Here is a 16,321-nt window from a genome sequence, read left to right as displayed (position 1 = left end):
CTCCTGTCAGATGTCTGCTCTCCTGAGGTGTGGTCTAGGTTTTGATTACCCACAAAAGCAAACTGCCTCTACCATAGGTATCTCTCATTATGAATGCCAAGAAAATCAAGTCTCTTTCTAGTGGGTATGAATGATACTGCTTACACGTTATTTTCCTCTTTTGAGAGAATACTAAAAATGGCCCTTTGAAAGAGCATTAAAAAAATGACTGAAAATATATCTTCAAATGAATAAGGAAATTGACAGAGTCTAAGTAGAAATAATAGTTTTGAAGCTGAAATTTTGCTATTAAATTTTCTTAAATAAAGTATCATTATTATTTGCTTAGCCAGGGATAATGAGACACAAGATATCTAACTAAACACTATCAATAAAACTTATCCTTGCTTCAACAATTTTCACAATGCCCAATTTAGTAGAATCATTGAATTTGACAGATAATTTGAATAAAATAATTGTAACATGTAAAAATGCCCCCATGTTTGGTTATTAATTAGCCTTTGAAAGAATTTCATATTTACAATAAAATTCTACACACAGTACAGGCAGAGTGTCAAAATCACCCAAAAGAGAGGAGTCAATTGATAATTTAATTTATTCTATTCAAATCCTTAAGCCTAGAGCCAGGTTCCAAAAACTGGGTTGGGTAAAGAAGGTTGCAGAACCTCTTTCAGGAAAATGCTTTCTTCCACTGACCATTCCCAAGTAGAAAATTCCCCTGTTAGCAATTCATCTCCTCACTCACTCAATCCTGACCACTGCTTCACTTTTTTGATTTTTAAAAAGAATACCCAGCAGGTGATAGATGCAACTACCTTGATTCGTCATTTACCTCATATCTACAATTATGAAAATGGCATACTGTATCCCATAGGTGCAATGATCACTTATTAATTAGGAAGCAAATGTTACAGTCACACAATGCATGCATTGTGAGATCTGGGACTGAGGCAGAAGAAGCCATCTCACAATATGTATGCACAATTATCATGTACTAATTAGAGTACAAAAACTACAGCCACACAGATACGCACACATGCATTGTGAGAAGGACTGAGGAAGAAGACACGGGCTCACTATAATACAACAGAGTCAGAAAATAAGTAAGGGCATCTTAGAGAGAGGGGGGGGAGAGGGAGAGAGATGAATTTATTGAAAATGCTCCACATAGATTAGGTAAGAAATAAAATTTCTAGATCCAGGAATGGTATCAAACACTGAGGGGCACCAACACTGACAAACTTAAGGGGACCAAGGGCTGATGCAGTCCGAGTAGTCTGTGATTTAATAGGTATCACAGTAAGGGATGCATCCATGAATCTGGTTAACTGGGGGCTGGAGTTAAAGCTGTGTTTTAGTGACGTCAGGGGCCATGAAGAGCTGTACTCAGGGAAGAATACAACTCTGGGATGCTAAGTAGAAAAGGCCATCATCAATAGTCAGGATCCCCAATCTTATCCCATGCCAGGGATGCTGATGAGAGTTCCCACCCATGACCTACTAGGTACAACAATGTCTCTCTAGGGATGGAGCCAAGGTACCTTGGGGAGGTGAGTCCCAGAGGTACCTGACATTAAAATCAACCTGTGGTGACACCTTTATAACAGAGGATGAATGAGGTGCCTGCGAACCAGAGCCCTTGCAGTGAAACCATGTCTAAATTAGAAGTAGGGAAAGGAGAAGCTGAAGGAAAACTGTAGAGCCTGCAGCCCAGAATGGAAATAGTGTATAGATAGAAACGCCAGGATGGAAGGGAAACAATGGGTATGAGGTTGTCTCCTTTGTAGGCGGGTGGTTCAGAAACTCAGAAAAGACTACACTCAGTTGCAGAGGTGTACAGGGAAGATGCACATATATACCAAAAACAAAATCAACAAAACAAAAACAAAAAAACACCAAAAAACCAAAACAGCCAAAAGCAAAATAATAATAATAATAATAATAATAATAATAATAATAATAATAATGCAGAAAAACAAAACCAAAGAGATGAAAGTTCCCAAAGGACCCAGAACATGCAGATTTCAACCAAAGGCATTCAAGGAGACTGCAATAACAGAGAATGAGGAGAATTCACTTGAGTTATACATGTGCTTCAGAACCAGTAGAAGTGTTTGATTAATCCTTTAAAAGTTAGGAATATGAATTCAACTAAAAGAAGTTAACACAAGATAAGATAGTAGAGATGAGGGCATTCGTAAGCAAATGCAATAAAGATATCAGTTGAATAATGTCACATCAATATGAATTAAAACTGAACAAATTACAAAGATAATCCAGGAAACACACTTAAGTCCAAACAGCGCCCAGAGGATCGATCACAATTGCAGTGTACAGGACACAGGCTTAGCATTTGAAAAGTTTGTGCAGTGGACACTGGGGTGTTTGCGACATTACTTTTCCGTATCTTTAAAACATACAAAAGCAAACACCATTTAATAGAAATAAACAGGCCTACTATGAGAAAGGTGAAGGAAGGAACACAGCAAGAGCTTTAAGGCAGGCAGGGGACACGGCCATGAGACAGGGCGCGCATCACCAAAACCAGCAGGAAAGGTGGCTTGTGTGGACTCCACACGGCTCATGCTCAATGGTCAACTTGTTGTCCAACACAAAAACAAGTATGTAGTGAAGCTCGAGAGAGTAGATTTCCCTGGGCTCATGAAGATGTAGCAGAATACAAGAGACAAGAAAATCAAAGCCAACCCTGCCAGCCGACATGGCGGGGTGCACTGTCATCTTTTCCTTTGCAATCTCTTTCTTTAAACTGAAAACAGCTTTTCCCCCCCTTTTAAAATGGCCATTCACATTTCCAACTCCTTCCAGTGATCGAAGGATTACCTTCATCCCCTACATCACTCAGGATGTAGGTAATATAGAGGTTCACGCAATGGACAGATGCAAGAAATGGAACTTGTGTGCTTGACAGTGGTGATGGGCCCCAGTTCCCTGGGCGATCATGATCCCACAGCAAGCTTCTGCTCCCTGGCAGCCTGTGTAGAGCACAGACATTTCTCTCATGGACCAGCTGCTTCAGGCCTGGTACTAGAAAGGAGTTTAATTTGTTGGCATTTTTGAACGGAAGGCTGATCAGCTGACAGTGGGGAATTTCACTGAGGATTCTTTTAAAGCAGAGAAGAAGAGTGCCTGCCTTTGGCCCATGTCTGCCGATGCTAATTTGTAGAAAAGGAGGAAATCTGGTGGGAACTTTTCCAAACCTGGGGAGCCAACTGAAGAATGAGTACACATGAGTAATGCCCTGCCTCGCTATTACTCTCGTAAATGCCATTGCTGTGGCTCAGGGCCCAGGATAAAACCTTTGTAGTACAGAGGGGAAGATAGCACATGCTTCTAATTGCTAAGCATTTTTATCAGGAAAAGATGCCACTCAATCTAAGCAGGTTAGCTGCCCACAAATCCCGGCTGCACTACACAGGATATATTGCAGCACAGCACAGAACCCTGGTAGATTGAAAATACTTTTTTTCTTTTTTGGCTTCTACAGAATAGGCAGTGACTAGAGAAGATCTATTTAAGACATATATATATACACATATATGTATATATATACATATATATATACACACATTCATTATAAGAAGGATGAATTTCTTAAAACTTCCTTTAAGCTATAAAACTAGACTCATCTTCTTTGGAGACAGCCATGTGAAGAAGGTGTGAGAGGAAGGATCCTTTAGGAATTAGATGGCAAAAGCAGTAGACAGAGACTGGATGGGCAGCTTAGGGTAGAGAACCTGTAAGCAGAAGGGAGATTTGTGTTCTGAGCAAGCCTGCTATGGCTGTATTTGGGGATGTGCCTGGGACACCAGTCCAGATACTGCTCCTGTCTGTCCAATGGCACTGGAACTAGATCTCAGGGTTTTCATGGAGGAAGTAGACTGCTTTTATCCCCCAGTTTCAGTGCATCTCCTAAATGATGCTAGGTTACTTCTTTAGAGGGAAGATTGGTACAGAAATCTTTACCAGTACTCGGTTGATGCCCATCAGCGATCTCCATTTTCCCTTGTCAGAAGGCTGAAACCTCTTCCTGTTCATGGGTGGAGACCTTGCATTTTAAGTTACCCCAAAAGCATTAACCCTGCTGGGCCTCTCAATCACCTGGCAAGGGACCACTGCTATGGAAAGCTGTTTCACCTTGAGCCATGCTGAGGAGATGGGAGGAATAATGTACTTTCCCTTATCAGACACTCAGATCACAGTACAGTCACTTGCTGAGTGCTAGGCTAAGCCTGCTTGCTTTTCTGAATTACTTGGCACAGTATAAGTTTTTCTTTTCTCCATCTTTCTTTCAGATACTGTCCAAAGTCTAGACCTTTAAAGAAAGAGTGAGGGCAATCTCTCTCTCTTCCTCTCTGAGTCCCCTTTCACCCTGACATTTCTACCACATAGTTGCTTACAAATGGCACAGGTTTCCTTTTGTCTCTTCTCCTTTTCCATTATTTTCCTGCAGAAAATATTTTAGAGCTTACCTGTCCTGCTTTTTTTTTTCTTTCAAGCTCTATTAAAACTTTCTTCAAGATTGCTTCTGAGTCTGTTCTTAAATTCTCTCACTAAGGAGTCTAAGAACATTGAGATGAGACCCTAATTTCTCCAGTTACAATATAATGCTTTTTGCCAGTAGGTGGAACCTCAAGGAATCCGTCCTAAAGTGTGGGACCTGCTTGGCTCACATTTCGCCCAGTGTCTGCATCTCTCTTAAAACCAGCTGGAACCTGACCTATAACAGAGGGTAGATTTAAGACAAAAGGAGGGTCCATAACTCACAGAATGTACAACAAACGGAGGCGTGGCATTTGTAGACCAGGTGTTGCTCTTCACTCCGTGACACTGTGTATGTACACATGTGCACACAAGCATGTACAGGTGTACTTTTCTCTGCATGTGTGCTGTGGAGGCCAGAAGCTGACACCAGGTACCTTCCCTCTATTGCTCGCCGCCATATTTTTCGAGACTCCATTTCTCACGTAACCTGAAGCTTACCATTTTGGCTAGAATACCTGACCAAAAAGATCCCAGGATCCACTTGTCTCTGACCCCAACCAGTACTGGAACTGCAGGATATGTCAGACTGATTTTTTTTTTAACTGTAGGTGTTAGGGTTTTAATGTCAATTCCTCATGATTGTTATTTGAGCTGTTTATCACTGAGCCACTTCTTAAGCCCGAACAATAGTGTTAGAATTAGAAAGGGCACCTATTAGTCTGTAGACAGCAGGGCACTCAACTCACATGCTTAAGGTTCTGGCTTTGGTCCCAGAACATCTTGCAATTGAGCTCTTTGTAGATAAAGCATATCGGCCTCAGTTTTTGAAGTTGGGCATCATCAGATTGAGGAATAAAAGTAAAAATCTTATTTATAAAAATTTCTATAAGGAAAGCCAGAATAGCCATATTGAAAATCCATTATTATTATCACATGGCTGCCAAAATCTGCGTTACCTCTCAACTGCTGTGATATGATGTATGGCCCTCTGTTTGTAAATGAACATGCTTGCATATCCTTTAAACACACCCAGGCTTGGGGGAGAGGCACAGCGGCTGAGGATCCCATGGGGGAGGGCTCATGAACTTACTTGGGCAGCACAAGAATCTGCACAAGGAAGATGCAGAGAAAGATGAGGCAGGCACACGTCACGTAGTACTTGAATGCTGGCAGAGCAGTGGCTCGGTACTGAGGAGGAAAAGGACACCGTGAGAGATGGTTGATGGCTGTCATGAGAATTGCTACACAGAGCCACCCAGCAGCCGTGTATCTGGGGATGGGATGGGGCTTGTGAACAGCAGATTTCGGTAGGAGCAAGCTATGGCTGCTCATCTCAGGCAGCCAAGTGTTCTCCCTCCAAATGTACCGTGAGTGACTTGCAAAGGCTGCAGTGTATGAGCAAATGCTGGAGACCCACGTATCTGAAATAGGGTCAAGCCAGTAAGGAAGGAAGCACCCCAGAAGGAAGCCAAGTGGGTGGGTCAGCGGATCCTGACTGGGTCCTTGTTTCCACAATCTACTATTATTTGGAGAAAGAGAATGACGTTCCAAATCATAACACTTGTAAACAGCACTGAGAGATGATAGACGTATGTAATGCATGCATTTCAATGTTTTATTTCATCACTGATCTCAGTGCTACTTAAAGCGTTGAATGACGGTAGGAAACAGAAGGTCTGTGGCGTTGGATCTGAGGCCGTCTCAGGGAGTCTCCTTTCTCCTGTCCAGCACTATGAGCAGGGGTTGTGTCTACCATGCAGGACCATTGTTCCCAGTTGAGTTAGGAACACAAAGCCAGACACCACTGCAGCCATGATGACTGTGGTGGTGGTGGTGGTCTCTGTTCCAAGTGACTCACAATTCTCAAGGCTTTACGTCCTAAATGCAAAATGCTGACAAGATACCCACAGTGAGACAGAAACGATTTCTGTCCTTGTTCCTGGCTGAAGGAACCACAGGCCAGCATTCAGTTTAATATTAATGATTAATATGTTAAGGGACTCGCAGTGTGTGAGCCCTAGTTTCTGCGTCACGAAGACTGAAGGCAGTCTTCCACGCAGGAGGCTACACTGACTTCCCAAACCAGGCTCATAACAAAATGGAAGGAGACACAGTTTTACAAAATGGCACTGTGACTTTCTGCAATTCTCAGGTCCTATCAGCTATGTCCACCCAGCCAGGTTCAAGTGTTAGAACAAAACAGATGTGGTTCTTGGATTTGGGCCACTCGGGTTTTGGTGTTGAAAGACAGCTTTCCCTTTGATCTCTTAATGATTCTTTTTCCGTATGTCTGGCTATAGTGCAGGCCGTGGGTGCTTACAGTCCAGCATTCTCCAAAGTTTGCCTTAGCGCTGGCATCTGCAGACACGCACACACGTGGGCAGTGCGTACAAGTGCTCTAAAGCTGCCTTCTTAATGATGACTACCTTCTCCTTATTAGAAGTTTTTCTCCTGCTGAATTTTGTGTCTTAATATCCAGGGCAATTTGCATGCTGATGAAGGCGTTACATTAGTATAATTGCTGCAATGTGATTAGACCTTATGCATTCTGTTCTCTTCTTTGCTTTTTTTAAACTTCTCCAGGGCTTTGTGTGGAGATGGCTTGGATTTGCTTTTTTTTTTTTTTTTTTTTTTTTTTTTTTTGGTAATAACCAAGGGTTTGTAGCAGGAAGGAAGAGTGTGACGGTTACATAAGAAACAGCATCCCTTAGCATCACTCAGGGGTGAGATGTTAGTAAGTAATAAGTTGGTAAAAATTTTTAGACAAAGTATTTTACAGAGATGGGGGCAAGTAATCTTCTTGACCAGGTACACCAAGGGGAACTTGGGTGAGCCTGTAAAAACCACCTTCATGGACTGGGAAAGACTTTAATGTTTGACGTTGTCACTCAGTTCTCTACAGAACCCTGAGCTGAGTCTTCTGAGCAGAATCTTCAAAACAGTCATGCGAATGTTACCACTAACCTAATTATTTTGTTCAAACCGAGTGGTTGCACAAGGGGCATGGCTTCTGAACCCTTCTCTCTATCAGCGCAAAGCAGGAGGGGAATAGAGGTCAGGTGGCCTCACAGAACCACACATCCTTCCTGGGGAGACTTTTTTTTTATTTTAATTTTTTAATTTGTATTTATTTATTTTTATTGGATATTTTATTTGCATTTCAGATGTTATTCCCTTACCCCATCCCCCCTCCCCCCGCCCAGGAACCCCTTATCCGATCCCCCCTCCTCCTATTTCTATGAGGATGTGCTCCCACCCATCCTCCGACTCCCACCTCCCTACCCTCGAATTCCCCCACATTCGGCGTCCAGCCTTCATGGGACCAAGGATTTCCTCTCCCATCTATGCCTGACAAGGCCATCCTCTGGGGGAGACTTTTTTTTAACCTGTCCTTAGCAAATCTGTAAAAAATCAAACATCTGTTGCTTATTTGAGCCTAAACCAGCTCCTTAGTAGCCATGGTGACAATGTGTTCAGATGCAGCAAAATTAAAAGTTTGAGTTTTCCAATCTTAACACAGAAGCTGGATGTAGATGTCAGACTTTCATCAACAAATCAGAACAATGTGTGTAATGACACTGTCAATTTATTGGAAATATTTTATTTTTCTTTTAAGGTAGTGCTTCTCAGCTTGTGTGTGGGTCATTACCCCTTTGGTGGGGTCAAATGACCCTTTCAGAGGGAAAACAGAGGCCTAAGACCACGGGAAAACACAGATATTTTACATTATGAATCATAAAAGTATCAAAATTACAGTCATGATGTAACAATGAAAATAATATTATGCTTTGGGGTCACCACAACATGAAAAACTGTTTTCAAGGGTTTCAGCATGAGAAAAGTTCAGAGGCACTGTTTAAAAGGCTTTTCTGAGAGAATGACACACAAAATGTCAAACAATAGCTATTATTGTTTTGTTTTTTTTTTTCTGTTCTTTTTGAATCTCAGCTGTACATCATCTACTACCAGGAGTGTGGAGAATGCTGCTGGGTCAGAGAATGTGTTTGGCAAAAAAGAAGTGTTATGAAAGAGCCTGGGAGCGGTGAAGGTGAAGGTGAGCTTCGTATGCAGCCCTGACCCAGTTAGAGATGGGGCAGACTGTGGTTGCAGGAATCAGAACGCCCTCGGCACACATCTGAAATCGTCAGAGAACAAATTCAACAAATGTTTCAAACACGGATACTAGTCAAGTATCTAACCGAAAACTGTATTAAAAATATCCACCTGGTTTCCTGAATGATATCAAAACTACATTTCAGAGTGAAAATCATAATAGTTGGAATCCTAGTAGAGGAAAAGTGGCTTACCTCCTTTTCGATATTCTTGTTGTAGAAAAGCAGGGAGATTCTTTGAATGTCTTCTGACTTGAGCCATTGCCTAGAGGCGAGAAAGACAGACATCATCAAACATCCAGCTGAGCATCTGCAACCCTTAAAAAAACAAACAAACCGCCCAGTGCTCTTCTCTCTTGGATGAAACCCTGCCAATCTGAATATATATTCGTTATATAATGCCAATTTATTTGGTTTGAATACCAGAAATGGCTACATTTACAATACAAGTACAATTACAATACAAGTGCTACATGCGTAGTCGTACAATGCCCTCCTGGGACAAAAGAAATCACACAATACAGCTGCCATATTAAATCCAAACTAAAGTTAACCAAATTAAGTAGCTCAAAAAAGACCTCATCCCAAGGATACAGCTGAATCCACACTTCTTCCACGCCCACCAAAAATCATTCTATTGTCATTTTCTCATTTCAAGAGAATAAAAACCATGTCAGGATGATTTTTTTTTTTAAGTTGCTAAAAATGAAGGTTTATGTGCAAGCATTGCTGAGATATGTTGACCTGTGAGTCCTTTGGATAGATTCCCAGAAATGGCCTAATCAGGTCCTATGTAGACATACGAGAAGGTTTTACCAAAGTCAAATGGTGGCTGCATATGCTGGAGGACTTAGTGACTGCTGAAGCCCCTGTCTCCTTGGCTGTGGGGAGCACTGTGCACAGCACCCAAAGCCCGGATTCTGGCAAGCACTCTGATGCTCCAGCTACACTCATCCAAGATCCTTTTGTTGTCATTTCAAGGGAGTAAAAATCATGTCAAAAAGAAGTTCTCTAAAAGTTGCTAAAAATAAGACTTATGTGTAAGATCTGTTGACTTAGAGGCTTGGGGCATATTCCTAGGAATGGCATAATCAGGTCACATATATAGGCACATTCTTAGTTTTTTGAGAAACCTCTGAGAGGATTTCCACAGTGACTGGAGTCATAAAATAGAAATTTGTTTATGGGAATCAAGGGAGCAGAGGCTGGGAAAGGAAGAAGAAAGGAGCACAGGACGGGGGTGGGGGGGTGCTGGTAATACAGTCAAAATATATAATATGCTTGTCTAAAAATGTCTTTATAAATCTAGTGCCTTGCATAATGAATGCAGCTTAGCGTACATGTCTTTATGGAATCCAGTGTTATGCACAATGAATACACCTGAGTGAAAATGTCTTTATGAAATCCAGTGCCGTATAGAGTGAATACACCTTAGTAAAAAAAAATTGCTCAAAACATCAGTATAAAGACCCATGGGTTTATGATGCTGACACAAACCTAAAACATCACAAACATAAGCACATAACCCTGATACTGAAAAATAAATAAAAATTATATGGATGAGTTCATCCTCCCAGACCAGCAACTTTCACAAATCTGTTTCAGGTAGATAACAGCAGGGGGGAGGGGTGTTAAGGAGAAAGCCACTCACTGGCATGCTTAATGCAACCCCAGGCCACAGCAACACCGGGCATAGAACACGGGCCCTGAGCACATGGTGCTCGGCACAGCCACACATGTGACAAGAGGATGAGAAAGGCGTGAGGCAGAAAGACAGCATTCTCAAGTCAATCATGACAGAAATGCAAGGCAGAGTCCAAATCTAATACAGAAAAGCACCTGGGAACACCAAGAACAAATCGTTACTGATTGGTTTTGACCATCACCACTTGTCGAAGGACATACATACCTCTTTTCCTAAGTTTCCTTAAATAAAACTTTCTCTGCTAAGAGAAGATAATACTCTCAAATATGTGGACCTGTATATGTTTATATATTCATATGTTTATAACCACACATATCACATTTACACAGACATCTAGATACGGTTGTCTATCTATCTGTCAATCATCTATCTATCTATCTATCTATCTATCTGTCAATCATCTATCTATCAATCATCTATCTATCTGTCAATTATCTATCTATCTATCTATCTATCTATCTATCTATCTACCTATCATCTATCTAATATGCCATTTCATCATCTATAATTCATCTCTACCATCTATCTCTTTATCATATATCTAATTATTATCTATCTATCTAGGGATGTATGTACCTACCTATCTATCTGAGTACAAGCATTAAAAAATATCAGAGAAATGTGTTTTACATAAGTTTCCAAAAAAGTCATATAAGTATTTTGACAATTATCAAATCACAGAAATTTATTTTTAAAAAATTATATTTATTTGTTTATCATTTATTTGGAGGGTGGAGCACAACATGCCACAGTGTATGTGTGGATGGGCAAGGACAATTTGTAGGAGTTGGTTCTCTCCATCAGTGGGTCCCAGAAATCAAACCCAGGTCAAGAGGCCTGGCAGCAAGCTCCTTTACCCACTTAGCCATCTCGCTGGCCCTGAAAATTTTAATACAGTACTTTTACTTTGAATTAGGGAGAAGCAGGATAAATATGTGAGGAATCATGGAACTGAAGTAAGTGAAATGGTTTGACTACCAAGCACTCAGCAGGATTCCAGATTAGACTGGAGCAGATTGGCTCTCAGGATGATGGCTAATGGCACAATAACCAGGAGACCAGCAATGCAGAGGTGGGATTTGCAGGGTCTTAGACACCTTTGCTCCCTAACACTCCCCACCAGATGGTCACATCAGCTTGACTGACTCAGAAGACAGGACTACCGACGACTGTTTTAAAACTGGACTCCAGAGTCAATAGTGTGTTCTAGAATAGCTACCATTAAAAGTGGATTGGACATCCACACTGCTTCGTTAAAGGTTAAATTATAGGTTTCAGTAACAGATATTGTTAGTATTCCTTATACTGTAGCAGAGGCAGACTTCGAACTACTTTATAAGACTCTTGTAGGACTTAACTCTTGATTTTTGTGTCAACTTTTTAAAGCTCACTCTTATTTCACGTTTTCAAATTTCACACTTATTTTATTTACGATTTTCTATTTGGGGGAAGCAGTTTTTAAATTTTTAGATTAGGAGTCAGAGTTGATTCCTAAGAAAATACTGAGAAAATAAAAGTAAATTTTATTTTATTTGTAATTTCGATTACATTTTAAGGGCATGCGTGTGTATGTGTGTGTGTGTGCGTGCACGGTTAGGCACACACACGCCACTGCTGTTGTGTGGATGTTAGAGAGTAACTTAGGGAAATCAATTATTCTGATCTTGGACATTGAACTTAGATTGTCACGGATGGTGGCAAGCTCTTTTTACCAGTTTTTCTATCTTGTTGGCTCTCAAACACATTTTATTCAATACCCACTGTTAACTGTATTCATCAGAATATGTATAGCACACACAGGTAAATTACCCCAAATGTTCTTTTTTCTTTCCTTTTATCAAAAGAGCAAAAATCTAATTTTAAAAAATGTTTCCAGAAGACAGAAATTTATAAATAAAATAAAAATGAACTTAATAAACCTTTAAAAAGCAGTTCTCTCATTATTACCAGGGTGCACTTGCCAAGTCTAAGTTTACAGCTCCTGTGTCCTCCAGGAAGGCACCAGGGCCAGGACTGACCTGCCCTGCATTGCCAAAGCCCAACATGGTAGCTCACAAGCCAGGAATTCCTGAGGAAACAACCAAATCCCAGGCAATCCACACCCTCGCTTCCCCTTTACATAGCAAGGCCCTTCTGACTGTGGCTTCTCGCTTGGAGCAGTGTGCAAATCTGACGGCATCTTTGGACTAAGAGACTAAGTTGTTTCCACAGACTTAGATTCTGTGAAGCCCCCGAATGGCTCCATTCCCTCTCATGACTTGTATGAAATTCACATTTAATATTACAGTCTGTCTATTTTATATGCTAGGCATGCGCTTTCCCCACCGTGGATCATTCACAGAACTGACTAGCCTATGTGGATAGAAAGGGTTTATGTGGGCTGATAAGGTCAGATATTGTTTTTGGAAATTGGAACTAGAGCGTGACAGGAAATGACAGGAAAGAAAAGAAAAACTGAAGGAGGGAAATGGACAGGGAAGGTGAGGGTAAAAGGAGAGAAGGGGAGAGGAGAGGAGAAGAGAGGAGAGGAGAGGAGAGGAGAGGAGAGGAGAGGAGAGGAGAGGAGAGGAGAGGAGAGGAGAGGAGAGGAGAGGAGAGGAGACGAGAGGAGAAAGGGGCAGATAGTAGGAGTGGAGAGGGCAGGAAACGTGTGTGCGTGCGTGTGTGCGTGTGTGTGCATGTGTGTGCGTGTGTGCGTGTGTGTGCACATGTGTGTGCGTGCGTGTGTGTGTGTGTGTGTGTGTGTGCGCGCGTGTGCACGCGTGTATGCATGCATGCATTCATGTTATCCTTAGCCTTATGATGTTTCCCATCTGGTAGCCTGAAGACATGGACACTATCTCCGGCCCCCACTGTTGGTGTTTCCCTGTTAACTTGTTCTTTCTATGATTTATTTTTCTATGTCTCGAAAAAAATATAAGGAGATTACAAGTGAGATCCTGTGTGAAGAACACAGAACACACCCCCACCCTCCCTGAGAACATTCTCCAATAGAAGAATAAATGCAAGTTCTGGAATGACAGACGCCGTGGAGGGAGAGACACAGCCATTCTACTGTGGGTTAAATGTGTGAAATGTCTGTGTCTTCCTCAGTTTCATACGTTGAAGCCCTGACTTTTAACGTGGCTGTGTTAGGATGTGCGGCCCCTTGGGTACTGTAGAGGTTAATGAGGTCTTGGGAGTGGAGGTGGACTAAGGTCAGACAGAAATGAGTGTTGGTCTTGCACTCTGTGCATGTACCCAGCAAAGAAGGTTTGCTGTGTCTGTTGCTCTGATGCTGAACTCAATACATGGCAATCTGCAGAGAAATCAGTTTTATATAAATAATGAGAAACACTGATTGGCAATCCAGTCCCAATGGAATCATTAGGTGGAAACCAGAAGACCAGCGGATCCTACCAAACCCAACAGGATTTACTGGTTAGGGAACAACAAAACATGATCAATGCCAACCAAACCCAGAGGCTGAAGAGCTTCCCACGGGCAGCTCCCTTTGCTGTTTCAAGAACAGCACCAGGCTCTTTTCTATTTCATTTGGGAAATGTTGGGAAACTTATGACAGGTGCAGTTAAGGAATCGGGAAGCATTCATTAGGCACAAAGATGCATAGGACCATGCCATCTTTAAGTGTACATGTCTGAATAATAATGAAGGAAAGAAAATCAACAGTTCAAAGTCAACCTTAACAACACTACAGCAAAACCACCATAGCACTGTCTAACAGATCCCTGAGAGCCTGAAGGAATAGTTTAGACAGTAGGATCCCACCTGAGCACACACTGAGGCTGGGGTTAGAGCTTGGCATTTTAGTGTTGCTATTGTTATTATTTCTGGTGCTAAACTCTGTCAATGGGCAAGCGTTCCTCTTTCTTCTCATGTGTTATTCTTGGGGAAACAAAGTATCCTCAGCTGTTGCCTTTAGTTGGATGACTACCAGGCTTCCTTGCTTTTAGCTGCTAGTAGTCTGCTTCTTTGTGAGGTGCTGAAGTGTTCTCTGGAACAGAGTCAGGCTTCTACCCGGCTCTGCTCATGGACCCTGAGCATGCAGGATGATGCTATGTGTTGTCATCTTGGATGCATGAAGGAGCTCTGGCAGGTGATAATAGCCATAGCTTCTATATCTTCCTTGCAACTCACCTGATCAAGATGCTTCATTGCATAGACCCCTGCAGGGAGCCTGACACACGCTACATAATAGACATCTGTGACTTTTTCATAAGCACTGCGTGTATTCTGAATACCTATTTGGGGGAGTCTAGAACAAATATGCATTTTGCAAAGATAGGCAGCTGAGGTCTTGCAACTTTACATTAAGCTCTATTAATTGAAGGTGGTGATAGTCATTTATATTTTTCAAAAGTCAACTGTGATATAACAAATGAAGCAAATTACCTTAAATATGGAATTTTTTTCTTTAAACATTTTTTTCATGTGGACCTGCTGTTTCTCATTCTAATTTAATTTTTAAAAAGCTCTGAATGTATAGGTGTACTCAACCCTTTATCTATGACTCTCTGTGAGATCTCTATGACATAGGTGAGGTCCTTTCTGGCACAGATGGTTCTAGGGTCCAGTCCAGTCTCCTGTAACACAGGTGAGGCCCCTATGACACAGGTGAGCCCCCTATGACACAGGTGAGTCCCCTATGACACAGGTGAGTCCCCTATGACACAGGTGAGTCACCTGTGACACAGGTGAGTTCTCTATGACACAGGTGAGTTCTCTATGACACAGGTGAGCCCCCTATGACACAGGTGAGTCCCCTATGACACAGGTGAGTCCCCTATGACACACAGGTGAGTCCCCTATGACACAGGTGAGTTCTCTCTGACACAGGAGAGTCCTCTATGACACAGGCGAGTCACCTGTGACACAGGTGAGTCCTCTATGACACAGGTGAGTCCCCTATGACACATGTGAGTCCCCTATGACCCAAGCGAGTTCTCTATGACACAGGTGAATCTTCCATGAAACAGGTAGTATTGCCTATGACATAAGTGAGGTCCTCTATGTCATAGCTGACTTTCTCCATGTGACATAGTCAAGTCCTACTATGGCACAGAAAAGTTCCTTTATGACATAGATGAGTTTCATAACACAGCTAAGCTTCTTCATACTTTTTAATTTTAAAATATAAAACAATTAAAGAAATATGAGCGATGAATTTAAATGGGGGGATGCATGGGAAGGGCTGGAGGGAGAAAAGAGAAAGGAAAAAATCATGTAATTTTATTGTAATTTCAAAAATGAAGGCAAATGATATAATCTGACCCATGACTTTTCTTCACAGGATTACTTGTCATGGTGTTCATTACTAAGCAACTGGTGACTACTTTCTAGACAGAACTTATTTTTATAGCATAATAGAAATTCTACTAACAAATAGGGCAACTGGAATGAAAATGCCAAACTGTCCGAGACACTTGGATTTGCCATGATAAAGATGGAAGCATTGGTTAGGAGACACTTGGAAAATGTTACATTGTATTTTCAGACATCAGGCTTTGAAATAAGTGGAGTGAAATTGAAAACACTCACTTCTGTGCGTTGATGCCGTCAATTGCCTGGATCATCCTTTCATTCAGTTCTTCTTCGAATCGCTTCTTCTGTGACTTAGTTCTACACAAAAAGCAAATATTATGAGTGAGAATGTTAGTAGGAAGGTTACTATGAGGTCCAGTTCTAATGGTAACAAAGCATACACCCACGCCAGGGAATGAATAAACTGACCCGAATGCTTACCACAGTAAATATGTTGGCTTACTATTCTGTGAAACTCACTGGGATTTCAAATCACCACAGGTGTTTGATACTTGGTAAACTTCATTTTATGATTAGCACACACTGGCTGTAGAAGGATCCCTAGAGGAATTTATGTTGGTCATTCCTTTTTGATATATTTCTCAGCCAGTTTCAAAGAAATTGCAAAGCTACAGTCTCTGTTTGGACATCTCAAAGTTTTATTTCATGTGTAATCTATTGAATATCATTAAATATAATG

The 16,321-nt window shown here is 41.5% G+C and overlaps 1 protein-coding gene across 1 annotated transcript in view; it reads right to left on the bottom strand.

The window, feature by feature from the left end:
* The window catches only part of Adcy2 (adenylate cyclase 2), a 358,830-nt gene that overhangs the window by 73,165 nt on the left and 269,344 nt on the right, over positions 1–16,321 (bottom strand). Inside the window, exons 12-15 of the mRNA XM_076916127.1 lie at positions 15,859–15,939; positions 8,811–8,880; positions 5,594–5,691; positions 3,985–4,066 (exon numbers count right to left, since the gene is read on the bottom strand). Coding sequence (XP_076772242.1) covers positions 3,985–4,066; positions 5,594–5,691; positions 8,811–8,880; positions 15,859–15,939 — 331 coding nt within the window. The remainder of the gene's footprint in view (positions 1–3,984; positions 4,067–5,593; positions 5,692–8,810; positions 8,881–15,858; positions 15,940–16,321) is intronic.

The sequence above is a fragment of the Arvicanthis niloticus genome, chromosome 19, assembly GCF_011762505.2.
Source record: "Arvicanthis niloticus isolate mArvNil1 chromosome 19, mArvNil1.pat.X, whole genome shotgun sequence".
Taxonomy (NCBI): Eukaryota; Metazoa; Chordata; class Mammalia; order Rodentia; family Muridae; genus Arvicanthis; species Arvicanthis niloticus.
The sequence above is the reverse complement of the archived record's forward strand: the minus strand, read 5'-3'. Positions and strand labels throughout refer to the sequence as shown.